Here is a 27284-nt window from a genome sequence, read left to right as displayed (position 1 = left end):
CATCCTTACATTTTCTGCTTTCTTATGAATGCCAGAGGAAAAAAGATGCACTTTCATATGTTTAAAATTGTTAACTTGGTATAGTAAATTGGTGCAGGGACATGCCTTGAGATAAAAGCTGTTCTTGGTTGGAGGTATAATAATCACTTTCCAGAAAGCACTGCCTCTCTTTGCAATTCTACCGATCCTCAAACAATCTTACCAGTATAGTACTCAATTTAATAATGCGTATGTTCACACAATACACTTAACCATATTTATTATAAACATGGGAGCACAATTTTCAGGATTGATGAAACATACCAAACTGTAAACTAATTTCTTGGCATAATTTTGCACACATGGCTAGACTAAAAAGTAATTTCTTTAAGAATGGTTCAAAACTACAGTAGCCTTAATAAAAGTGATTTATGACATGTCCCTGAATTTATGACTGTCACACCACTCCCAGGGTCATGTTATACCAATTCAGGCACTTGGCAACCAGCTCGCATTTTATGACCAGTTGTAGCATCCTGCGGTCACATGATTGTGACTTGTGACCTTCCTAGCCGGGTTCTGACAAACAATATCAGCTGGGAAAGTCAAACTTGTTTAATGGCCGTGTGATTTTCTTAATTACCACAGGATATTTTTTTTAAACTACCACAGAAAAAATATCTGTAAAATCGAGTCTGGTCATGTGATGGCTTTCTAGCAATAGCATCTCTTAGTGACTGAAAATCCAGTCCAAATGGTGGTTGTAAGTTGAAGGCTATCTGTATTGGGTAATCACAAGATATTATCAAACCGATGAAGGCTGGTGTACCTTTATACAAGCAAGCAAGAATAGGGATAGAAATGTAAAGAGTATAGTCTTAATGAACTCTTCTATGACCAATAGAAACCAAGGTCCAGAAGGATTTGCATTGCTGACCAGCGTATATGCTTTTACCCTCTCTAACATTCCAATGATTTCCAGTTGTGAATTTAGCATTTGGGAATAATGGCAAGATTGTTCGTTTTTCTCCATACCTGTTCATAAATCTTTGGCAACAATGCAATTGATTTAGATAGAACTGTATCTCAGGGACTCTTGGCTACCTTGTGTACATACTTATTTGTTCAGGTATACTTCTAAAATGAACTGTATTATTGCACTATTTGCCAGTGGTGAAATCCAATTTTTTTTACTACCGGTTCTGTGGGCGTGGCTTGGTAGGTGGGGTGTGGCTTGGTGGGCATGGCAGGGGAAGGATACTGCAAAATCTCCATTCCCACCCCACTCCAGGGGAGGGATATTGCACAATCTCCATTCCCACACCACTCTGGGGCCAGTCAGAGGTGGTATTCAAAATTTCCGCTACTGGTTCTCCGAACTGCTCAAAATTTCTGCTACCAGTTCTCCAGAACCTGTCAGAACCTGTTGGATTTCACCCCTGCTATTTGCGTGGCAAGACAGTATAAAATATAATAATGTCAATTTATAAAGTTCCTCTGATTGCCTGGAAGAAACTTTAGCACTACAAATGTTTCTATATACCCATATTAAATTATACCATGTATAGTATAATCACATAGGTTTATCTTTATCATTTCTTGTGACTGCATGGAATTTGCTGCCACATGTTAGACTGAGGAAACAGTCATGTTCTAGACCCTGAAGTATGCGCACATATAGGAGCTGTAAGAATCTAAGACAGTCAAATCGTTACTCTCTATCAGAACTTACTCAAGAAATGTAAGAATCAAAACAAGAAACATCAGGATGACTTAGTTTACTAATTGCTACTTGATTCCTTTGAAGACCTTGATATATTTATAACCTTGGCAGTTGGATCATAAAATATTCTATTCCCCATTCAATAATCCGATCAATACTTATTTATAACTGAAGTGGGAAATATAATCTGAATTCTATGATGACTAGTATTCAGGTTACTGAATGATAGTTAATGCTTTAACTAAAACCGTATACAGATTAACTCACTAGGCTTAAATAAGATTGTTAACATTTAATGATTTTGGAAGAATTATAATGCCAAAGTATTCAGAATCAATAGCATATGCCATTATTTTGCATACATGAGCCGCAGTGGCACAGTGGTTAGAGTGCAGTACTGCAAGCTACTTCTGCTGACTGCCAGCTGCCTGCAATTTAGCAATTCAAATCTCACCAGGCTCAAGGTTGACTCACCCTTCCATCCTTCCGAGGTGGGTAAAATGAGGACCCAAATTGTTGGGGGGCAATATGCTGACTCTGTAAATTGCTCAGAGAGGGCTGTAAAGTGGTATATAAGTCTAAGTGCTATTGCTATTACTACTTCATGATAAATCCAAGAGACTTTATACTTCCAATTAAAAAGAGAAATAAAAGGTAAGTCTCCTGTGCAATCATGTATACAGGGCCCTAATCTTTCACAAACATTTCATTTCAACATGGATAACACTTTGTTGAGTCTGTGGGAATTGAAAGGTTGGGTTCCAGAGCCTTCTTCCCACGAGTACTTTCTCCTTCTTCCTCCCGCATGGTCACCTGTGCAATGCACCTGTATTTATCCCTCCTTCTCTTTTCTGATCTTGCTGGGTCAGCTTAGTCATGAGATTCCTTGTGGCAGTAGGCCTTTTTCTTTGCAGTGAGCCATGAATGCTTCTCACGCAGGACTAGTACCTAGAGATGCAGTCGAGAAGCCCCCTTTCTCTCTGCTCCCAGGATACAGAATGGAGAAGCTAGTATGAGCTATTTGATATGAGTGGGATAAATATTTCCATCTTTAGCTGAGTCAGCCTCACAACTGGGTTGAACTGGCAAGTTCCAATGTAACGTAAGGATACATTGTGTAGTTTTTTTTGACCTGGCAACAGTGACAGGTTGATCACTATTAGTTGTCACTGGCAATAGTGACAACTTTGATCACAAGATCAAAGTTTGTTGTGAGATCCTTTCTTCCAGATACTGTAAACAGACCATTGTGATATTTTAGGAAGGAGGTTATGTGGATGAGGCAAGAAATGGCCACTTCTTTTACTGTTATAAGTATCTGTTATTAGATGCCTCTGACATCACTGGACCAAGTCATCAAACTTCTGTCTAATTTGCCATGGAATGTAAAGTGTTTTTCACTTTACCTTAAAGAAACTTATTTCTACAGTCATTTTTCAACATCATTTTTCAGTCTCGCTTTCTAACCTTGAAGGGAACAGTTTGCGGGCAGTCAACGATTGTCCCTCCTTCCTTCTAGCAGGACAAGTACACCTCCCATTCCACTTTAGTTCATATGTCTAATTACTTATATAATTAATTACAACATTTCAAATACTGTAGTAGAAAAGAAGAAAATATCTTCCTTACAGCCATATTGCTACACTTTAAATAATCTTGTTTCATGGCATGTTTCATGGTTGTGTTTTGTTTCACCACCACTGCTACAACTGCCCTTCCTCCTTCTCCCCCTCCTTTTCATTTCACAGTGTCTGTACTAGCAGTAGACGAGTATGAAGAACTCCAAGACAACTTTGAGCTGGAAAAAAACCTACGGAAGAGGGCGGAAAACTTTGCACAAGAGGTATGGAAGTTAATAGCTTTTTCTGATCAGAGAACGGACCATAGCAAGCATTTTTTTAAAAATGTTCTGAAGAAACAATGGCTTTTTTCAATTCCAGCTCTTTTCTCTTTAGTTCTCTGCTTTATAAATGGATACTTTATACAGGCTATGTGACAGTGCAAAGATGTATTTAATAATAAGTTAATAAAAATCATGCTGCGAAGTTCTCTTCAGATGAAAACTCTTCAGTTCTGCAGTAAATGGGTGTTTATTGTTCTGATGCTTACTTGGGGAGTTTCTATCTATATTTGACCTTGACCATATTTCTCTGACTTTTTGGTGGAGATATTTTATCCAGTGTACAATATCCAGCTTCTTGTGATGAATGCCAATGTTTTAATGTCAAATGTATTGTCTGCCCGTGTATGAGTCTTCCTTTTAGACTGACAGGGCTCATACCAAAATTGCATATGTGGCATATACTGTATTACATTGAGATTAACTCTCCTACCCATAAATTAACTTCTTTTCTTCTCCATGAGATGGGAGGATTTATCATTAATCAGTGTACATTCTCAAAAAGACTGGTATGCAAGCAAATAAGCACCATATCCCCTCACTTGATCATTAATTATGTACAATAATTTATATATAAATTGAAATACCAGTGTTTATTGTGCCACAATGTTTGAAGTAGTTTACGATACTCTAATAATCTATAACATTAATGTTGTGATAGATGGATATGGGGTACATCCTTTTGTACTTCTTGTTTCTCTAAGGACCTAGAAAGGCTGTTTTATCCTGTTGAAAGATTTCGTTTTCTCATGATTCAGGTGGAATGTGTTCAGGTGGAATCAGTTTCAAAGAGGATTTATTCTGTGGATTACATCATTAAGAAATAAATCAGCAATGTTGACATAATCAGGTTTTGCTTCTGGGTGGGTTGAACTTAAATAATTCATCAGCTGATTTAAACATTTAGAAACCCTCCAGTATTTCATTATTCCTGTAAATTATTTGGAAAATAAATATCCAGTGGAAAATAGATCTGTTTATAAAATTAAGAACTATTTTTTTTTTATTTGATTTATATGCCGCCCTTCTCCGGAGACTCAGGGCAGCTTACAATGCGTTAAGCAATAGCCTTCATACTTTTGTATATTTTATACAAAGTCAGCTTATTGACCCCACAATCTGGGTCCTCATTTTACCTACCTTAGAAAGGATGGAAGGCTAAATCAACCTTGAGCCTGGTGAGATTTGAACTTGCAGTAATTGCAGGCAGTTGATGTTAATAACAGTGCTTTAGTCTACTGCGCTACCAGGGCTCTCTTTTGACCATAACATATCATGGAAAAGCAGCAATTCATTAATACCGTGATCATGGTTTATGATGTTGTCTCAGAGAAGGTTTAAGACAACCTTGAAGCCTTGTTCACTCCTGATCAGTAAAAGTCTGTTAAAGTTACTAGAGATAACAACATATCTATTTTAACCTTAATTTTTTTAAAAAATTACTTTTACTTTGAACAATCTTAATTTTTAGTCCATTATGTTCTAGAACTTGATTTGTTTTCGTTTTTTCTTTCTCTTCTCATAAAATTCTTCACAGCTCTTTTGTAAATCCACTACAGAAAAATTATCCAGATCATACTTTTGATTTTCTTATTTGTATATCCCTTTTGATTATTAAGACATCAGTCGGTTTTATTTGTATGTCCCATATAGCATCTCTTTCCATATCATTCGTGTAGCCTATTATTTTTAAATCCACTTTCAAATCAGTCTCAATCTTGCCTGATAATGCTTATTCTCTTCCGAAGCATCTTTTAAACACAGTCATAGAATGGCAGAAATTCCTAAAATTAATTCTTGGTCTATTGTTCTAAAATATATTTTAATAATATAGTTTGCTCCATTCTGTATTAGTGAATCAAGTGTAAATATTCTCCTTTAATTGTAATTTTTAGTTCCTCTTGGTTCCCTCTAGTGTTCAACCTCAAAGTTTCATCCTATTGTGTTTTGTAAAGAGAATTCAAAACAAAAGTATTTTCCCATGGAAGAATTCTTATAATTAATTTCAAAATAATTTTAAAAAATCTTTATGGACTCTTAATCTGTAACTTTCCAAAATCAAGTTTCTAATTACCCTTTTACTGTTTATTCCAAGAGAAAACAATTGTCCTTGAACTTTTATTTAAAACTTCTTTCACTAAGGATTGAAGGAAACTCACCTATTGCTGTACAACCTATTGATCCAAAGATTCCTAATAGCTGAAAAGCAGTTAATAAGTCATTTCTGAAAGTCGGTACAAAAGGAAGTTTGCAAACCTTTTCAAAGGCGCTGGCCATAGTTTGAGCAAAAAGTTAACTACACTCTCAGCTCCCAGACCTCCAAACTTCTGGTCTTTTGGTCTCCTTTTGAGGAGCACTTTGACAATCACAAGTCCTCTCCTTGTCCAGAGAGAAATTACAAAGAGCCATTTCTTCATTCCACCACAGCCACCTCTATTTTTTCCTCAGAAGTCCTAGTTATCCTTATTTTCTCTTCCCTCAGCTCCTCATAATGCAAAGGACTTGACTGAATGATGATTATATTGGGAACATTAAGTGATAATCATACCATGGTGTTAATAATTCTCATTCTAAGCCATGATTTTTTCAGAATGTGAAATGTGCTATGACATCAAAACTCAAGCTCCATCTGTTACATACAAAAAAGGGTAGAGTTTGTGTCATTTTGTATTTCATAATTTGTCTTCCCTGGCGTGTCAACACAGGCAATGAGTTCCAGAGCCTTTGAAATACAGAATTGTTCTTTTTAAAATAATATATAATTTTATTGGAACTTTGGTAGTACAAGGGTTTAAGGCACCCTGTTATTAAGCTGCTTAAGACCAGCTGCCTGCAATTACTGCAGGGTTCGAATCTCGCCAAGGCTCAAGGTTGACTCAGCCTTCCATCCTTTCTAAGGTAGGTGAAATGAGGACCCAGTTTATGGGGGCAATAAGCTGACTTTGTATAAATATACAAAAGGATGAAGGCTATTGCTGAGCACTTTGTAAGCCGCCCTGAGTCTTCGGAGAAGGGCGGCATATAAATCAAATTAAAAAAAAAAAAAAGAAGGGACATCTAATCCTCAATTGATCCTCACCCAGAAGCAGAAATACATTATTATTCAAGCCTGTGAGAGTGTCCACAGTTCACTGACTTTGTTTTATATTTATGATAAAACTATCTATTTTTAACATGCTTGTTTTGGGGGGCTTAGAAATAATAAATTCTGGCATCCATGTGAACTCCATTTTAACAGTGATGAAGAGAAAAAATACCGTATTTGTGAAAAAAACACTGTTCGCAAAATGTGTTGATGGTTGTATACAATGGCATATTCTGGCATCGTAACTTTTTTTAATGTGTAGGAAAAAAATGTGTCCTACATGATTTTATAGTCCAGTGATGGCAAACCTTTTCAGCACTGAGTGCCCAAACCAGAACATATGCGTGTGCGCTGGAGCGCCAGAAACCTGAAGACCAGCTGGCCAGTGCACATGTGCATGCCGACCAGCTCATGTTCATGTTTCCGGCATGCGCATGTGCACTGTCCAGCTGTTCTTCAGGTTTCCAGTGCTCCGGCGCATGCAAAGACCAACTGGCCAGCACGCATGCACGCACTGGAAACCAGAAGAGCTGGTGGCGATGGCACGTGTGCCCACCTCACCATCACGGCTATTATCTAAAATAATAAGGACAGGGATGAAATCTGACACTGGAAGTAGAAAGGAGAAGATAGAAAGAATTTGCTTCCTTTCTTATCATTTAATTCACTTTTTCTCTGTAACAAGAAAGATTCCATATGTACGATGTAAATAATAGAGTTAGTTTTAAACTATAGTGACTATCTTTAACTTGGTTACTTACAGTGCCCTTTTCATTATAGGTTCCTTAGTAAATACTTAGCAGACCTGTGTTTAAAATCCTTACAGTGAACATTTACATGCAGAAAGCTCAAATGCTGTTATCTGCTTTTTGTAATTGTAAAGAAAAATGCTTATAATCCAGACAGCCATGACCTTCTTGTATAGGAATTTTGCTCCTTTCATAATAAGATTTCATATTATTGATTCAGAGATATCAATGCACTGTATTAATAATAAGCTCCACAATAACTCTTCATTTAGATGCATTAATGGTTTTTAAGTTACTTTATAATAGCTGGTCCATTAATATGTAATATATTTCTAAATGGACTGAAAAACCTGCACTTACAGAAAGGTTCTTATGTGTAGACTAATCTATATTGGAAAAAAAAAATGAAAAACACCTGCTACACAGTATAACCATAATTAATATAACATTCCATAGTTTCAACTGTCATATGCAGGAATCGATAAGGTTAGGGTACGAGTGTGTTTATCTTTAGAAATTTGAATCTATCACCTGCCAAACATAATGGGAAATTTAACTTATCAGAGAAAAAGGCTAAGGTAGATATCAGGAGTAAAGCATTCTAATATTTTTAACTATTTTCAGGGAAACCGATGTAATATGTTATATGTTTCACTTATTCTGTAACCTATTCTAATTCAAATAGGATAATTTTCTGATGGTCTTTCATTCAACTACTAACTAGTACTAACCAGTCTGACCTTGTTTAGCTTTTCAGAATCAAGAAAGATCAGCTAGATAGAGGAATCTGCATTACATAGCAAGAATCTCTTTCTTCAGTAAATAATTACGGTAAATTGCTGATATCAGGAAATCCTGAAGAAAATGAGCATAGATTTGTGGGTTAAATGCTTTGTGTAGAAACTCCAGGCGTTTTTTTTTTTTTGTTTTTTTTTTTGGGAAGAGTTCCTGAAAGAGTTCCTGTCACCTCTTCTCTCCTCTCCTCTCCTCTCCTCTCCTCTCCTCTCCTCTCCTCTCCTCTCCTCTCCTCTCCTCTCCTCTCTTCTCCTCCCTTCTCCTCTCCTCTCCCCTCCCCCTCCCTATTTAAAATCAGATTTAGTTTTGCTTCAGTTACATTGCCCTCTAAGAATGTGCAAGCAGAAAAGCAGGCTGTGCTTCCGCTTGGAGTTCACCCAAATCTAAGCAATTGGTAAGGTCTGTGTGACCACAATGAAGTATCTGTTAGGTAGAATAGTATAGGAATCAAAATCTATTACTCACTTCTGTTTCTTTCCCCATCTAGAAACAGGAGATTGGAAAGTAATAGGGAGCATTTTTCAAAGCAATGCATAGATTTTTTTTCCAGTAAATAAATACATATACAAGTATCTGATTTTGGATTTTGTTAATGACATAATATTGAAGGATGGTATGAATCAGCCAGCCTGCTGTGACTGTTATTTTATCTGGTAAATAAACAACACGGGACCATAAATAATGGACATTTTATTTCTGAGGCAGTAATTTTAAAATGTGTCTCTTCTTTAACCATTTTCTGGATCAATTTTCAGCAATTTTGAAATAATAATAATTATTTGTTGAGTAAAGCATTGGACTATATATGCAATTGCTCCTCTCAGACCAGGGAAGCTGTTAAAAAACAAAAGATCTTAATACATAGCAGATAATAGTTTTACAGCATAGATATAATCTTTGTTTGTTTGTTTATTCTATGCTGTCTATCTCATGAAGGAAAGACTAGGAGACTTACAGTCAAATAATTAAATACCATATAAACATTAAAATCTTAAACAGTGAATATGAATCATACAGTTAAAAATTCAGATAACATTTGTTTAACTGTTGTGGTCCGCGGTGGCCTGTCGGACAGTGAGGAGGCTAGGGAGAAACATGGGCCAATCCTGAAGTCTGGGGAAGGCTCGGTCGAGGGCTCTGCGTCGGAGGCAGAGATGGGGCCAGGGCCATATGGGAGTTATGTGCAGACTCCAGAGCCTCCAGAGTTGGACATCAGTGAGGCAGAGGAACAGGAGGAGCCTGTTCCCAGTGTGCGCATGTACAGAACTGCCAGAAGGCAAGAACAGTTAAAACAAAAGGGACGACTTGGGAGTAGGGCTTGGAGATGATTGACCCCTCCCATAAAACATAAAGGAGGAGCAAAGGCACATGGGCCTTTGCAGGAAGCAACTGTTGTTCGTGCTAGCCGGTTTCAAGACTGCAGCTCTGTGTTGATTCTGTATTCCGTGTGGCCTTGCAAAGTTAATTGCCAATTAGGTCTTGGCAGCGTGTCAAGGGAGATAAAGGTGGGTGTTTATCAACCTTATCCCAAAGAACTGTAGCAGACTTTTGTTGGACTCTACAATTATTTGGGACTCATCTGTGAATGAACAGATTGAGAATGAACAGGCTTTGAATGAGCAGAATTCACAGCCGTTGAAATAAAAAGAGGGTTTTTGGGACTCTTTTACTGTATCAGGAAGCTTAGGTCAGAACATTAACCACAAAGAAGAGAAAGAGAGCATGCCTCTTCTGCAGCATAGGTGGGATAGTCTAATTCCATCGGGATGAGCTGGTCCCTCAGATTAAGTATAATTGCTTTACTTTCTGATAATTTATAATAAATTTATATTGTCTTAACACATTGTTCATTAACAAGGTATATATGAAACTACATTAAGTGAAACCAACATTTTGTTGTTGTAAGATTTCTTAAATATGCAGGCAACATCTTTTGGATGTAAACAATTTGAAGTCCTACACCCTGAAACCCAATTTATCTTACAGAGAAAGATGAAATCAAATCATATATTTGATTGTCCGAAGTCCTTTCTGTGTACCTTGGTATCCAATATCCTAACACACTTATCGAATAATTTCTACATGTTCTGAATTTTGTTAAGTACTTTGCATAATTGAAGGTCTACTTCTTTGAAACTTTTTAATTCCTTCACCTAGTATTTCAGTGTTTCCATATAATATATCCCACTGACAACTCAATGCAACAAATGGAAGAAAACTAAGTGCATTTTCTATTCTTGTGCTATTTTAGGGATTGTCTCCACTCCATATTTTATTTGGTCACTTGAGATATTTTCAAAGCAGTCGATGAATTATAGAAGCGGTCTTCTGATATCTGACATATCTGGACTTCTAGGTTGTTCTAAAAGGAAACTGATGTTTCTGTGCAGTCTGCTCAGGTAAATGCAGTTTATTAAATAATCTGACTGACATTTTGTGTGGTTGTGTTTGATAGATGTTTATTGAACAAAATAAGTTGAAACGGCAAAGTCAGTTGCTGCAACAAAACTCAACCCCTGATGAGCAGCTTTCAAAAGCTCTAGATGAAAATGCCAAACTGACTCAAACGCTGGAGAAAGAGAGATTGCAGCACCAGCAGAAGGTAAGAAGCCTGCTCCCACCTTGGACATTTACTATTTTAGTTTCAGTGCAGTACATCTCCAGCTGATATGTTGGATTAGGCTGAACGCATCTTTCGCAGGTAAAATGTTACTAACAAAGCTGAGTGTTTGAATAGGTAAAAAAAAGATACATAATTAATGTTAAGGATCAAATTTTATGTTGTTTTGGAATTCAAGTATTTCTTCATCAGGTCTTCACAATATGTAAATGAGTTAAGCTTGCTCACAATAATGTATGTAAATGAGTCAAGCTTGCTTACTGTAAACATGCCCTTTCATGAACTGAGTAAACCTCTTGCTTTAAAAGCTAGTATGCTGTATATATGGCAGGACATAATCCCAGGGTATACGCTTATCAAGAGTGCAGCCATACTGTTTAAGGTATTTGCAAAACCATTTTTTGGTTCAGAAGGGAGGTTATTTAATTTGAACACTATCTTAAACTGACGAATCAGATTTTACTAAATAAAGAAGCATGCCAGGTGGACTAGTGTCCTGGTCAGTCTGTACATCAGATGCTTAAAACCACCTCCTATTCAGATGCTCAATTCAAGTTTAAATTGTCATATACTTGGACTATATTCTAAAAATGAATCATTTAACAACTCAAGGAAATTAACATGCTTTAATATAAAACTAGGAACTTGCTGCCTATAGTCACTATGCGTAGCAAATTAAAATGTCAGACTCTTGGTGTCTGCTTAAAATGGAAAACTATTCTTTTCTGATCATATCCCATAGTCTCTTTAGCAAGATTTCTTGAGAAAAAAAAAGAACTCTAGCATCTGAACTATTTTCTCTGAAAAGCAACTACAGTATATTCCCCAAAGTACATTAAGGTGGAGCCTTCATCCTTTTCTTTTATTAAATTGGCTTTCTGTAAACTGGCAGATCTTTTCACTAATAAGAAAAAAATCTTTCCAAGGGATGGTGCGTCTCAGGTAGGACCAACACCCCTTTACATCTTAAACCTTTACCACTCTGGAAACTTACTATTACATAAAGCTGCACAATAGATGTTAGCTGGTACTTTCCAAACAGTTACAAATTATAATGCTTTATTTAAATCAAATAATGTTTTTAAAGAATAATATATTAGGTTGTCTTTCCAAACTGCATGCAATTTGACTTTTTCTTCCTCTCTTGAAGTTTTGTTCCTTGCCAACAAATCCCTAGAGAACTTTGAGATCTGGGCCATGTTTGGGAGAACCAAGATGTAGTGGTGGAAGACAAAATAATCTTGACTATTTCACTGATGAAATTAAAAATCATATAAATGATTTTGAATAAATGGCATACATGGACACACTGATTTCAAGGATATTCCCTTAATATTAACTATTACACAATAAAATTTAAAACGATTAAATTCTGTGTCAAAAATTAAATAATTGGGTTTTGAGGAACGTTTAGTTCAGTGGTAATCCTGTCATTCATATGTTAGATATTCATTGTGATTTTATATTTGTCAATATTAGATTAAAGAATTGGAAGAACAATTATGTAATGAAGTTTTGCACAAGGAAATCAAGTCCCTTAAACAACAACTAGAACTTCTAGAAGAAGAAAAAAAAGAGTTAGAGGAAAAGTGTCAGAATGCTGAAGAACAAATTAAAAACTTAAAGCATTTAGGTAAGCTAAATAAATAAATAATTTTAGATATTTAAAACATCATGTTGATGATGTTCTAAATATTATTAACATATTCTTAACAGAATTTAGCTATTTGTCCATAGCATTAATTTACCTTGTTATTTCCTAAAAAGCAGTCTTCAATGTAATGGTGGTTGTTAGGCTACATTTGCAGCCAAAACATCAAGACTCTTCACTAAATGTTGGTACATTGCTGTTATTTAACCAGATTAAGTTAATTGCATTTTGCTCCCATTGAAATCAATGATATTTACCGTAGATTACATATGATCAACTCCTTTAGTTTTAGTGGAACGGAAGTAAAATTTGCCTGGTTTTGAATTGGATATGTTTTGACATATAATTGTGATTTATTATAGCATCCAGTGAAAAAGAAAACTTCTGTAGTACCTGACTAGGAACACTTCAGAAGTGAAAGCCATGAAGAGGTTTAAAAAGTATAAAATGATATTCGTCCTTGGAAATTATGAATATATATTTTTTTAAAAAAAATATTTAGAACTTCACAGTTAGTTGGAAAGCATGGATGTGAAGGTTTTGTTCCCCCCTGTTGTTTTATGAGCCTTCATATGATTGACATTTTAAAAAGTAAATGCTTTGTCAAAGGCTATGCAGAAGAAATTAACTTTGCAACTCCCATGGGTGTTAATGGCTAAAATCCATGGGAACTGTGTAGCTAATTCCCTGCACTTCAGGCTAAACATTTACCCCTCACTATCTAACTGTTGAAGCTGTCTGACTTGCTGGCTATTATTTGTCCAGTTTATAGGCTAAAACAAGACAGCAGAAGCACTGACAAAACCACTTAAAATACATACAGTATGAATCAACTACTGTGATTTAGTTGTTACCAAAGAATTATTTACCAGGATGGTGCCTGACCAGCTTACAGCATCGTACCTATTAAGTGCTAAAAACTGTAATTTACTACTCTTTATCTAAGATTGCCATTTCTTAATAAATTCAAAATACAGTTACCAGCAGGGGAAGTACTGTTTAACTATCCTAAAGCAGCTGGATTATGTGGATGGAAAATGTCAAAAGAAAAACATACAAATGCCTTTGTGCAAGGTCCTAAAACTCTAGTGATGTGTGTTAAATTAATCGCAGGCTAGTAAGGTAACTGGAAAACCTATGGAAATTTCTAAGGAGACTCGCCCAGGCACTACTGCAGGATTTGAAATAAATTACTTGAATGTGTGTACTGACTGTATTGCAGCATGATGGCGTTTCATAATGACTTCGCAATTCAGTTATGATCTGAATACCAAAAATAGTGATTGTTTAGCAAATCAAAAACTGGGTAGAAAAAAACTAGTAATGATTCTTTGGAGGGTTTTTTTAAAAGTACTATTTAAGGAGTTATTTAAGATTGAAGCAGACTGTTATAAAATATGAGTACACAAAATCAAATCAGTACTAAGCTTTGTCATTTTAAGAATCAAAGCTGTTGCTTCTGTCTTATTATCCTATCAGGTGTTCTAGAATTATCTTCAAATTCAGCAGTGTAGTTTAGCAGAAGGTGATACAATAGTAAAAAATGACATGGAGGTCTCCAGATATTAAGTCAGTGCATTGCTTTGGATTGAAAGTGCTTTAAAGCAAGAAGAGGCTTCACTCAGCACCTTTCTTCGGTGTCTGTTCCAGGATCATAGTGTGTCTATATATACAGAACTGGGTAAAAGCCTATAATAATGATGGGAAACATTTAGCACTCTAATTTCTAGAGATGCTTGGTGTAAAAAAAGTCCACTTTTAACATCAATTAACCCACTAATTAGTAAGTGGTTTTATTTTACAAAAAATGATTTTATTTTACCTTTTTATTTAGCATTTTTAAATACCTATATGTACATAAGTACTTTTAAGTGAAGATTCAGTTCTCTCTTTACACAGCTGATGAGCTTGAAAAACGAGTACATCGGTCAGAAAATCCAGTACCACCTCCACCTCCACCCCTCCCACCTCCACTTCCTCCTCCTCCTAATCCAATAAAGTAAGTACCATGCACATTGCATTTTAAACTCATTGCCTAGGCTTAAGTGTTTATTACTCTGAATTGGAAGTGTAAGAAGAATCATAGGAATGTAAGTGTGATGTGTAATGTGTCTTGTGGTGTCATAGTCAGATCATGTCCTGATTACCATGGAATTCTATTGTGCCACTATCCACTTCAAAGAGGCTGGATCAATTGGATCGTTCTACCCTGGGTGGTTGATGGACCCATATGGATTTAAGAGGGTGCTTTGGTTGTTCCTACTGATCAGCTGCACAGTCCATCTGGAGTTTGGTCACTGCTTGGAATAAGAGAATGACAGAGGCTTTAGATCAAATTGCGCCTATATAACCTTTCCTTTCTCATGGATGCTATTACTTCCCACGGCTCATGGAAGAGCTAAGGCAATTAAAACAAGAGAGATGTCTAGAATATTGCTGGCATTCTCAGGGTTGTTCCTTTACTTCTTAAGGAAGCCTTGGTAGCTCCTCCAAAAGCTATTGCTGGCCCCCGTTGTACAACCTTCCCTTGTCTATAGCTTCCCCTTCTTGGGGAAGGTAATTTAAGAAGATGGCTACAAAACAGTTTCAGAGGATGTTGAATGAAGTGGGTTATCCGGACATTTTGCAGGCAGGATACAGACCAAGATATGGGATAGAAATGGCATTGGTTGTACTTTTGGATGATCTCTATGGTGAGAGCAGAATGGCGGTTATGCATCCATCCTTGCTTTACTTGATCTCTCAGCAGATTTTGATACCATTGACCATGGTGTCCTTATGGATCAACTCAGAAGATTTGGGGTGGGCAGCACAGTGTTATGCTAGTTCACTTCCTTCTCCTGGCTTGATTCAAATCTGTGGTTATTGGGGAAGAGAGATTCTGCCCACAGCCCCTACTGATTACACTGTAGTGCAATACTGTAGTTAAAGTAATAATCAGTTAAAGGTTTGGGTGGCATTATTACCTATATCGTTATAAACTTTTGTCGCAGTCAGCTAGATGTTCAAACTGGATTTGGCATTTTTATACACCTATCGGGTCTTTCCAAAGGATCTAGTATAGGCAGATGTGGAGGTTTTATGGTGTTAGAACAGGAGTGTCAAACTCACGGCCCATGGGTTAAATGCATCATGCGCTGGCCACGCCCACCCTCGGTTTAGCAAAGGGGAAAGAAGTCATGATACATCATGTGAACACAATGTGACAACACAAATTTGACACCCCTGTGTTAGAAGTATCATTGCAGGATGTAAACTGTTACAAGTAAAGACACCTTTTTCAATGGACTGATGGTGATTTTGTCAATGCCGATAGTATTCAAGTAGTGCTCCAGTTGTTTTGGGGTTGCATCCAAGTACCTATTACTGTTGATACTATCTTTGCTTTCTTTTTCCACAGTCATTCTATTTCTATTTGCAGGTATTTGTATTTTGTTATCTTCTCCAGTTCCTTCTCTTCTCTCCTTCTGCCTCCAGGTACTGCCATATCCACTATCCAGATTTTTTTTTTTTTGTCTTTCTTATCAACAGTTGTTAAGCCTGGCATGTTATGCAGCAAGTGTCTATCAGTTTGAATTCTAAAATCCCAGAGCACTTTAGCTTCTTCATTTTCTATTATTTTCTCTATTTTATGATCCCGCCAGTTCTTGCTTGAAGGCAAATGGTATTTCTTGCAGGTCTTCCAATGCATTGTTTTTGCTGCTTTGTCATGCCATTGTTTATAAATAGACTATGCATTCTTCTTGCAGCAGCTAAGCAGGTGTCTACTATTTCTTCAGCTTCTTTGCAAAGGCAACACATGCTATTACTGCAGCTGCTCTTTTAAAAGATAATACCAATTTTGAGGCAAAAGACTATGTACCAATACAGGGTAAAAAAATTCCCAGAAGAAATACAATTCCGTGCATCTTCTGCAGTGAAAATACAGTCAAAGTTACCTCATCCTATTGAAGTAACAGCTTACTATTATAGTTAATGAAAATTTGACATGTTCTCCCATGTCAGCTATGGTAATGAAATTGACGTGTTTCAATGCTAGCTTGATAAGTATGTGCTTTCAATAAATACTATGGAGTCCTTGGTGTTCTCTGACCTTGCTTGCAGACGTTTCATTACCCAACTAGATAACATCATTCTCTTCTATTGGAATAAACACTATGTATAGATTTAAGTGAAAGAATCAAGTTATTTTCCCATCAGTTTCCTTCACGGTTCAGTCTTGGCCTTGCTTTTAAATCACTTCAGCCATCTACTAATAGATACTAATTATTTAACAGTTCTTTTATGTGCATCTTTCTGATTCTTAAATCAATCTGGACTTTCATGTACTTAATATTCGAGTCTTTTTATTCCACACAAAACCTTGTCCTTTAATTATTCCAAGGCCAATGCTGGTATTGTCTTTTTACTTTTAGTTTCTTTTGAATTTTTCTGTACCCAGATCAAGTGGCTATCAGCTGAGCCTTTTTCTAGGACTGCCATTTCAGAAATCAAATCAATAATACAATTGCAAATTATAACATTAAAAATAGCAAAGCATGGACTTTTAAAAGATGCATTTTATATCATTCAGTGAATATATATTAATGGTATTTCAATTTAGACTGTACTACAGTACATAGTTATAGTTGCTTCTGAAACCTCACGTAACAAGTTTTTTCATGGCGTTTTCTAAAAAGACCTTTTCTGGTCTTCACTAGGCTACAGAGACAATCTTGCAGTTAAATACCCCCAGCGGCCCCCAACCAGGGACCGGTTCCGTGGTGAGAGGTTTTTCCGCAGATTGGAGGGTACATAGTTTTGCATGCTGCCTGCATCCCACAAGTGGGGCTTCACTTGTTTGCATGGCCCAGTTTCTGGCATGCCACAGACAGGTGCCAGTCCATGGACCGGGGGTTGGGGACCCTTGCTCTAGTTAACAGATATAACAGAGTAATTAGGTGTGTCAGAATTCACCTCTGTACAAGAAGCTTGTATACTATCCATACTATGCCAAAATAAAGTGGCAAATAGCTGCCAATCCTGCAGAATTTTTCTGAAGACCCCTTGGCCATCTTCTCCCTTGTGCAACATCTTCAGGGGACCTGGGCCAACATCTGAGCAGTTCTGAGTCTTTGGGGAGTCTTCATTTTAAAGAATTGTAGCACTGTCAGTGGAAAGGCTATGGACAATGCTGAATGGTCTTAAGAAGAAGAACAAGGCTTTCTTCTAGTAATCCACATCTAAAATTGAGACAATGGGGCAGCTTGTCCAGCACTGCCTACTGGTACCCAAGAAAATCAAAGATGCTCATTTCATCTATCTCTGGGGAAGTGAAACAGGCCATTATCCAGCCTTGATGGTAAAAGACATTTCTATGGGAAAAGATCCACTTGAATACTTTGCAGCCTGGCATCCAAAAACACAAATTCCATATGTATTCCAGTGAAGGACACCTCCTGTAACATTAGTGCTTCCAAGGATTGAGAAAAGAAATGTGAATCCAAAAAAGGAATTTGAAAAATTGTTTAGAGTTGGAGACCAAGGCTATGCTCTTTTTGGCTTTCTTCTTTCTCCAGAACAAAAGCTTTGAGTTTGGTTGAGTTTGGTTGGGCTATTAAAGACAGCCTATCTTTTCAAGCTTCATTCCAATGCCCCCAAACTCTTCATTTTCATCAAGTAGTGGTATTAACTTAGCAAATTTGGGGGTTTTGTGGATTTGATTCTTTCAATGAGAATGGAATCTTTGTGACCAGAAAAATTCATTGCTGCACTGATCAGGACAAAAGAGTCAAAGGGATTTTCCCATGCAAGGAAGATCAGTCAATATATATTGCTCCTTTATAAGGTTGTGTCTTATAAGACTGGTGAAAATGTGTTCAGCTGAAGCCTGGTGAACTTGATAGGATGCCTTTAAACTGAATTCTGGGGTGGCTAAAGATGAAAACTCTGAAGTAAGACTCTCAGATAAAGGGCATGTATTTTAGAAGGAAGTGAGAGAGTTACTATAAATAGAAGCTAATCAACCATTCAATGAAAAATCAGTAAAAAATATTAGGTCACAGAATTCCTCTTATTCAGTATATAAACACTAATGGGTAAAGTATTGAAGATAAGCAAAGCAGACTTCGGTTGCCCTGTAATTCAGTCACTTTCCAATTCTTTGTGACTGAATGAACATCATTTTCTCAGGTTCGTCTGTCAGTAACTGCTTCTTTGAGTTTTGGTAATTTCATACGTATGTCTTCCGTGGTAGTTTTTAATCTCCTTGCCTTCTGTTGGCCTTTTTTCAGTTGCCTTTAATTTTTACAAACATCAGTGCTTCCTTCAGTACTTTTGTGTTAGCATTAGGTGTTTGAAATATTAAGTTGTAATTTCATTATTAGTGTCTCCAAAGAGTAGTCTCCTGGTTTTTCTTGCAGCCCATGATATTCTCAACAATTTTCTCCAACACAGCAATTCAGAGGCATCATTTTTTCTTTGTTCAGCTTTCCTGTTAATTCAACTTTCACAGGCATGTTAAAACTGGGAAAACATAGCCCTGACAATATGTAGCTTTATTGTCAGTGTAAAGTCTCTGTTCTTTAATATTTTGCCTAAATTTGTCATAGTCTTTTTTCCCAAATAGCAGACATTACTTTATTTCCTAGCTACAGTCACTATACCTATGAATTCTTAAGCCCAAGAAGATAAAGTCTCTTTATTGTTTCAATTTCTCTTCTGTCATTTGACACAGAAGGTATTGCCCATTGATATAATTTTAGGTTTTTTTCTCCAAGATTGAGCAGCAGATTAAGTTATTCATTCTTTATGTTGCATTCTGTAACGGGCTTCTTACATTTTTCTCACTTCCAGCCCTACTATGCTATCATCAATTTATTGTTGATGTTTCTTCTGACAACTTTTGATTTCTATTTCTATTTCTTCCATTGCAGCATTTTTCATAATATATTTTGCATATATGGTAAATAAATGTGTACAACCTTGCAACACTCCCAATTTTGAATCATTTAGTTGCTCCATATATCACTGGAGCTATTGCTGTCTGATCATCATTCAAAAGGGAAATACCATGGGTGTAATGAAAATCAAATAGGATGATATCCATGGTTGAAAAAGAGAGATAGAAGCTGATAGAAAATAAGTAAGAATGCCTCTGTATGTTAAAAGTAACCACACCTGCACAAAATTCAAGTGAGTGAATTTGGCAACATTATAGAGAATATATAGGTTAAAAAAGTGAATGACAAATGAAAGCAGTGCTACTGTTAGTGCTAACTGTTATGTATGTAGATTTTGGGCGGGCAGTTTGAATTAACTGACCGTCAACTGATTGGCTGACCACCACAGCTGCAAGGTATATAAAGGGAGCTGTTTCCCCTGGTCAGTCGCTGGGTTCTCACCCTACAACAAAGAGCTGTTGTCACTCACTGCCTGGCTTGCTGCATCCTCATTCACCCAACTTAACATTGGCGGATGAAGGTGGGATTTTGAGGCCAGAAGCCACGGAAAGAGCTGAAGCCATGAGCCGATGAGAGAGCTACAACCCCGAATCCAGTCAGGCGAGCGAGTGGAGTACTTGGAGAATCTACTGACGATGTCTGCCTACGTACCGCCAGTGCCTTTCAACCCAACGGAAGAGAAGTGGAGATCCTACATGTCCCGCTTCGAATGCTTCCTGGTGGCCAGCGACCTACAGGGGCTACCCGATGTACGGAAGAAAGCCCTGTTCCTGAGCCATTGTGGACCCAAGGTGTTCGATATGGCAGAGGCCCTGTCGGAACCGAACTCGGTCCACACCATCTCGGGCAGACGCTTCAGACGCTGCTGAAGGATCATTATGCCCCAACGCCATCAAAGTACGTCCAACGGTTTGACTTCCGGCAACGGCTGCAGCATGAGGGAGAATCGATTAGCAAGTACGTCGCTGCCCTGCGCAAGGTCGCAAACCAGTGCGAGTACCGAGACCTCAATGAAATGCTGCTAGAGCAACTAATCTGTGGAGTGAGAGATATTCTTTTGCAGAGGAAGTTGCTCGCAAAGACAAATCTCACACTACACATCGCACTGGACGAGGCAAGAGCTCACAAATCCTCATCCAAGGCAGCCGAGAGACTATAGGGGACGACGCAGAGCAGAACGGCACAGAAATCAGCCCCGGTTCACCAGGAAACCATAGGCCCAGGGAGAGAGTTGGAGTCGGACGAGGAGGTCTGCCGGACCGAACAGTACCAGCAGGACCGGCGAGGCCAGCGAGATGCCTATGCGAGTTGTGGCGGACCCCATCCGTGCCAGACCTGCAAGTTCCGAGATGCCATTTGCCGGCAATGCAAGCGGAAGGGGCACATTATCAGAGTCTGCAGAGCCAAGCAGAACCCCCATTACAAGCCACGGAGCAATGTTAGCCAATCAGAGACGGCGCAGTGGACGAGAACCAATCCGAAGGGTGGCTACAGGAAGAGCGCTAAATCTGAGGATCTTGAGGCCTGCACCATCCGAATCGGCTGGACCTGTATATCCCCCGGGGAGAAGACCTACACGACGGTCGACATTGAGGGGCATGAGTGCGTAATGGAGATCGACACCGGATCCCCAATTACCATCATGTCCTGGGACAAGCTAAAGAAAGCCGTCCCCAGCATCCAGAGACGGCAACTACGGCACCAGCAGCTGGGACTGTGCGATTACCAGGGGAACCGCATCCCCGTGGAAGGAATTGGTGAGTTCCAGGTGGAGTATGGGGAATTCCGGGAGAAGCTTCCCCTCACCATGGTCAGCGGAAAGCTCCCAAGCCGCCTGGGCATGGACTGGTTCAGAGCCCTGAGCATGGGATTCACTGGAGTCCGCAACGTGCGAAGCACCCTGAAAGATGACCTGATGCAGGAGTTCCAGGACGTGTTCGACGAGCGGCTCGGCAAGTATGTGGGGACCCCTATATCATTCAATCTCAACCCCAATATTGCCCCCATCAGGCTGAAACCCAGGAGGGTACCCTTCACCCTAAAGCCCAAGATCGACGTGGAATTGGACAAATTGATAAAGCAGGGGGTGTTAGTGCCAGTTGATCATGCCCCGCTGGGAGACCCCAATTGTGACCCCCGTTAAGCCGGACGGGTCTGTGTGCATCTGCGCAGACTATAAGTGTACGATCAACAAGGCCCTGCAACAGAGCCCTTACCCGGTTCCGATCGTACATCATCTGCTGCATTCCCTAGGACCAGACAAGATCTTTGCTAAACTCGATCTTGCGCAGGCATACCAGCAACTGCCGGTAGATGCTGCTACCGCAGAGGCACAAACTATAGTAACGCATAGAGGTGCCTTCAAGTGTACCAGACTCCAATTCGGAGTCAGCATAGCTCCAGGACTGTTCCAGAGCACCATGGAGCATCTGTTACAGGGGATCCCTGGGGTGGTCCCGTATTTTGATGACGTGCTCGTCACCGCAGAAGACGAACAGCAGCTAGGGGAGAGACTGAGACAAGTCCTAGGGAAGTTCAGGAGTGCAGGACTCTGGGTCAAACGCAACAAGTGCATGATCGCAGTCCCTTCCATGGAATTCTTGGGGTACCGGATAGACGGAACCGGCATACACCCCACAGAGAGCAAGATTAGGGCAATCCGAGAGGCCCCCACCGCCAAAGACAAAGCGGAACTACAAGCGTTCCTGGGACTATTGAACTTTTACACAATTTTTCTAAGGGACAAGGCAACAGTAGTGGAGCCCCTGCACAGACTTTCAGCCAAAAAGTCCAAATGGGTTTGGGGGAAGGCTGAGGCTACCGTGTTTGCGGCCGTAAAGAAACTCCTGTCGGCCAAGAGTTTTCTAATTCAGTACAACTCTACGCTTCCCCTAGTGCTAGTCTGTGACACGTCCCCCTTTGGCGTGCAGGCCGTCCTGAGCAATAGACTATCGAACGGTCTAGAGGCACCATCGCCTACTACTCCCAGACTCTTTCAAGCGCTGAACGGAACTACAGTCAACTTGACAAAGAGGCCCTGCCAGCTGTCTCAGGAGTCAAGAAGTTCCACGAATACCTGTTCGGCAGAGACTTCGAACTCATCACAGACCATCGCCCCCTTCTGGGTCTCATCGCAGGGGACCGACCCACCCCAGCAGTCCTATCTCCCAGGATGACACGCTGGGCCATCTTCCTGGCAGCATACTCCTATTGGCTGGAACATCGACCAGGGGTGAGCATGGGCAATGCCGACGCCCTCAGCCGTTGCCCATTACTGGACAGGATAGAGTACCCCACACCTGGAGTTCCAGTCCTGCTAATTGACGTCTTGGACTCGGAGCCCATCACTTCAGCAGAGGTGGCGAGGGCTTCAACCAGAGACCACGTGATTAGGAAAGTCACGAGTTGGGTCACGAGGGGGTGGCCGGAAAAGACTGAGGGCGGGGAATTCAAATACTTCGCTAACAAAAAGGGCGAGCTGACAATGCAAGGGGGTTGTCTTTTGTGGGGCGATCGGGTTATTGTTCCCTTGTGCCTAAGGGAAAAAGTTTTAAAGCTATTGCATGAGGGGCACCCCGGGATTGTGAGGATAAAGGGGTTAGCTAGGAGTTACGTATGGTGGCCCCTAATGGATAAAGATATCACTGAGTGGGTGGGGAAGTGCCAACCCTGCCAGGAGTCTAGGCCCGACCCCCAGCACTGGTCAGGGAATGGGAACAGCCCCAGGGTCCCTCGTCCAGGATCCACATAGACTTCGCTGGCCCATTCCATGGGCAGGTATTTATGGTCATCGTGGACGCTTTCTCGAAGTGGTTGGAGATCAGACTCATGAAAACCACTACCACCAACGTCGTCATTAGGGACCTAAGGCAGTTGTTCGCCACCCATGGTCTACCGGACACCTTAGTCTCAGATAACGGGCTCCAGTTCACGGCCACGCAGTTTGAGGGATACCTAGCAGAATTGGGGATCAGACACGTACTCTCCGCCCCGTTTCATCCGGTTAGCAATGGATTGGTGGAGAGATTTGTGAAAACGGCTAAGGAAGCCATCTCAGGCCTAGGCCCCATAGACTGGCAGGAAAATATAGACAAATTCTTAACAGCCCAAAACGCCACACCATGCACCGCCACAGGCAGGAGCCCGGTGGAACTTCTAATGGGGAGAAAGCTCCAAGGAGTCCTAGACAGGCTACACCCCAGTTATTCCCCGGACAACTTCAGAGGGGCAGAGAAAAAGCTTAGGAAGTTCACACTAGGAACGCCAGTGTTAGCTAGAAATTACGGGAACGGGCCCCTCTGGGAAACCGGGACAATCACGGAGGTAACCGGACCCAAATCTTATAGAGTAGACATGGGAGATGGGAGGATTTGGCGCCGACACATTGATCAGTTATGGAAGTGTTGGGCCGCCGACACAGCCGACATCTTCGACATGCCCTGGTCACCTGAGAGACTTTGTATGCTAATGCCACCCCAAGTGACTTCTGGGAGGGGAGGAGTGTTATGTATGTATATTTTGGGCAGGCAGTTTGAATTAACTGACCGTCAGCTGATTGCTGAGCTGCTGACAGCTGCAAGGTATATAAAGGGAGCTGTTTCCCCTGGTCAGTTGCTGGGTTCTCACCCTACAATAAAGGGCTGTTGTCACTCACTGCCTGGCTTGCTGTGTCCTCATTCACCCAATTTAACACCAACTATTGGCTAATCTACCAAGAAGCAGATGTGAATGTTTTATATTCCGTTTAAAGAAGCATGCAGTAGTAGTGATGGGTAACTAATTATCCTGACCCAAGCTTGGAAACAAACTTTCTTTGGTATGAAAATTCCTGACTTGCTGAAAACTTTCTTCCTCAGGACATAGCAGTGGAACAGCTATATTTGATTTAATATTAACAAATAGGCAGGACTTGGTTGATCAAGTGGAAGTAACAGTGTTCTTGCTTCAGATAAGTCAATCATAAATGCAGTCAGGCTTCATAAGTACACAAGCAAACCTACTGACAAAATAGTAAAAACAGGGAGATAGGAAAAAAATCAAAAATGAGTTAAATCACTTCAGGAAGGTTTTATATGTAGGAAGGATTTCTCTAGATGGAAGTGATAATGGCTACAGACTGCATTATTCTTAATGGGCAATCCCTAGCACATCCTGCTGCTCCCTCCCTTTTATAATCTTATTTTTTATTGTAATTTCCATTTCTATTATTTTAGAAATATTTATCTTTTATGATTTAGTGCTATAAACTGCCCAGAGTCGCTTCGAAATAAGATAGATGGCAAAATGTCCATTATCTTATCCAGTATATATATATAAAATGGGTATTGTATTATTGTCACTGGATCAAAGCTTGAAGGAATGGTTAAAATATAACTGTCCTAATTATTCAATGTAGAAAACAAAAATGTTGTTCTATTTCAGTGTAAGCAGCATGACACTGTAACACAGATTAAGTTTTATGCTTTGAAGGAATTCTGACAGTTCTAAAGTTCTACTTATCTTCTAAATGTTGCAGGCAGCTGGGAATGTTTCAAAATCTCTGGATTTATGTATTCATTACCTGTTCTTTAACATTTTGAATGATACTCAAGGAAACCTGGTTCACATACTTAATAACAATGTTTTCTCCCTTTTAAAAGCCTTTTAAAAAAGAAAAGAAATGAAATGACAACAAACACCTCATATTTTATTAAATATTGACTTGGCAGTGCCTGTTTAAAACTAATATCATGCTTTGGAGATTGAATGGCAAGCATAGATACTGTGAGGGCTTTATTTTCCATTCTCATTTTGTTTGTTTACCAGTAGGCATGTTCCAGCAAACACATACTGTAGAAAGGAGGGACATTATAGAGGTACCCCGCTGGGTAATATTGTTCTCTCAAGAGTAATGTGTCACATTAACATTCTAACCCTTCAATTTTTTATTTTGTGCAAAAGCTTTATTTTGTCACACATGTCACAGTGCCATGTTACCTTTTTAATATTCACATCTTGAGTGTTTTTCACTATGCCTTGACAACAGCAATAACGAAACAAATGATACACAAGCTGTATTTTTAGGAGGTGCGACATTTCTGTCTCAACCTGGCAATGTTTGAACACTTGTTAATAAAAGCACTAGCTGTTTGTGGGTTAATGCCAGTTCTTTTCACAAAGTCATGTCATAGAAACAGGCCCCAATCCCAGAAGTATTTATGTCCTTGTGAGAGTGGGACTGAAGGGGGCTAAGGTCCAAAAAGCTCTTTAAGTACTGGGGTCATGTTCAAAAGAAAGCTGTGTGATTGTCTCCATCTTCTCTTTCTGAAAGGTCGCTAATGTCAATGATTCGTAAGAAGTCTCATCCAAACAGCAACTTGACCAAAAAAGAAAAGACCTCCTCTCAGCAACAATCAGGTATAGTGTATTTTAAATGAATCATTTTTGTCACAGCACAATATTGTGCCTTCTAGGCACTTTAAATAAAATAAACCAATTTTAAGAACATTCCTATTCACTGAAAGCCAGTACAAACAAGCGGGGGGAGGGGGGGTTTCTATGAATAATTGTGGTGGTGGGCCCAAAAATGTAAAACAGAACGTTTCTAAATCCCAAGAGAGCAGATTCTGCTGTGAAGTACAGCCTACTAATATACTCAGGCTGAGTTTCTGTGTTTGATTAGTATACATAACTTTGTTTCTACCTGCTGATTCCTTCAGACTGATTTCTTGTGATGAACAATCAGGTAATCACAGCATCACATTCTGAACATCTTTCTTTCTAGTGCAATTGTGTTATGGCAGACCACAAAATTGCAATTAAAAGCATTCCTATTGTGGGATCCACAATGCAACAACTTGCAATCCTAGGGGCCAGGTGTGACTGCCAAGCTGTCTGGTCTTCCCATATCAAATTGTTTGCCGTATAAAACAATCTGTCCTACTCTTCAGCATGCTAATGTAGTTTCCCACCAAGCCTTCCTTATATAGATATAGATATAAATATAGATACAGATATCATCTTCCATTCTGATTGGAGAACTGCAGAGTTTTAAGAAACAAGATGGCTACAAAAAGTCTGTTAAAGATTAAATTAACAAAGACCATGTGGACAGAGGGAGGATGAAAGGTAGTGTATTCTGGAGAGGATGAAGGAATGAGTAAAGGGACCGACAGAGTAGCGAAAGGAGGGAAGGAGAGATATTATGTTAGATTTCTGTATCTTTGTACTATTTAGCTTGGTAGTCCTCTGAAATCTTGGCTCAGGGTTTCCATTCTTTTGTTTTGGGAAACACTGAATGTTGCCAGGAGCAAAAGACTTTGATAATTTTTCTTACTTCTATTCCTAATTGAATAAAATTCTTCCCTTTCACTAATTAAATTCAAGCACTTGTTTCCTAAGAAATTATATAATTATTTTCCCAGGATTCCAAATGAGCATTTAAATTTTTATATCCTTTTAAGTTACCACTTCTTTGGGTAGGCAGCCAAGGTCGAAAGCATCTCTTGTTTCTTCAAAGAGGATAGTGGTACTGTTACCCAGACTTAACAGGCCTATTCATAGAATAACAGAGATATTGATGAGCTCTGTTTTTTAATAAACAAAAAAAAGCATGGTTCTTTTATATCTTTTTTTTTTCTTTTCCCTCCTTCAACAATTAGGACTGAGGTCTGAAGATAAGACAAGATAAGAAGCTATTCTTGTATGTTTTCCTTCTCTGATGGGACAGTTGCAAGGCCCAAGATGCTTGCTGGTGTCTTACTTGCTTTCACAGATCAGGAGTATCTTCCCACTAGGTTTCACAGTACCATCAAAACAGAGCAAATTCAACTGCCTACTGTCCCTTTCAGGGCAAGTGGATT

The 27284-nt window shown here is 39.3% G+C and overlaps 1 protein-coding gene across 1 annotated transcript in view; it reads left to right on the top strand.

Annotated features, from left to right (window-relative positions):
- SHTN1 (shootin 1) overlaps positions 1-27284 on the top strand; it is an 83305-nt gene that overhangs the window by 37534 nt on the left and 18487 nt on the right. The window contains exons 8-12 of the mRNA XM_070945311.1: positions 3451-3545; positions 10687-10833; positions 12331-12484; positions 14402-14501; positions 25754-25839. Coding sequence (XP_070801412.1) covers positions 3451-3545; positions 10687-10833; positions 12331-12484; positions 14402-14501; positions 25754-25839 — 582 coding nt within the window. The remainder of the gene's footprint in view (positions 1-3450; positions 3546-10686; positions 10834-12330; positions 12485-14401; positions 14502-25753; positions 25840-27284) is intronic.

The sequence above is a fragment of the Pituophis catenifer genome, unplaced genomic scaffold (genome assembly GCF_029215685.1).
Source record: "Pituophis catenifer annectens isolate HBS135680 unplaced genomic scaffold, rPitCat1.0.hap2 SCAF_6, whole genome shotgun sequence".
NCBI lineage: Eukaryota > Metazoa > Chordata > Lepidosauria > Squamata > Colubridae > Pituophis > Pituophis catenifer.
This window is presented reverse-complemented; position numbering and strand designations above follow the sequence as displayed.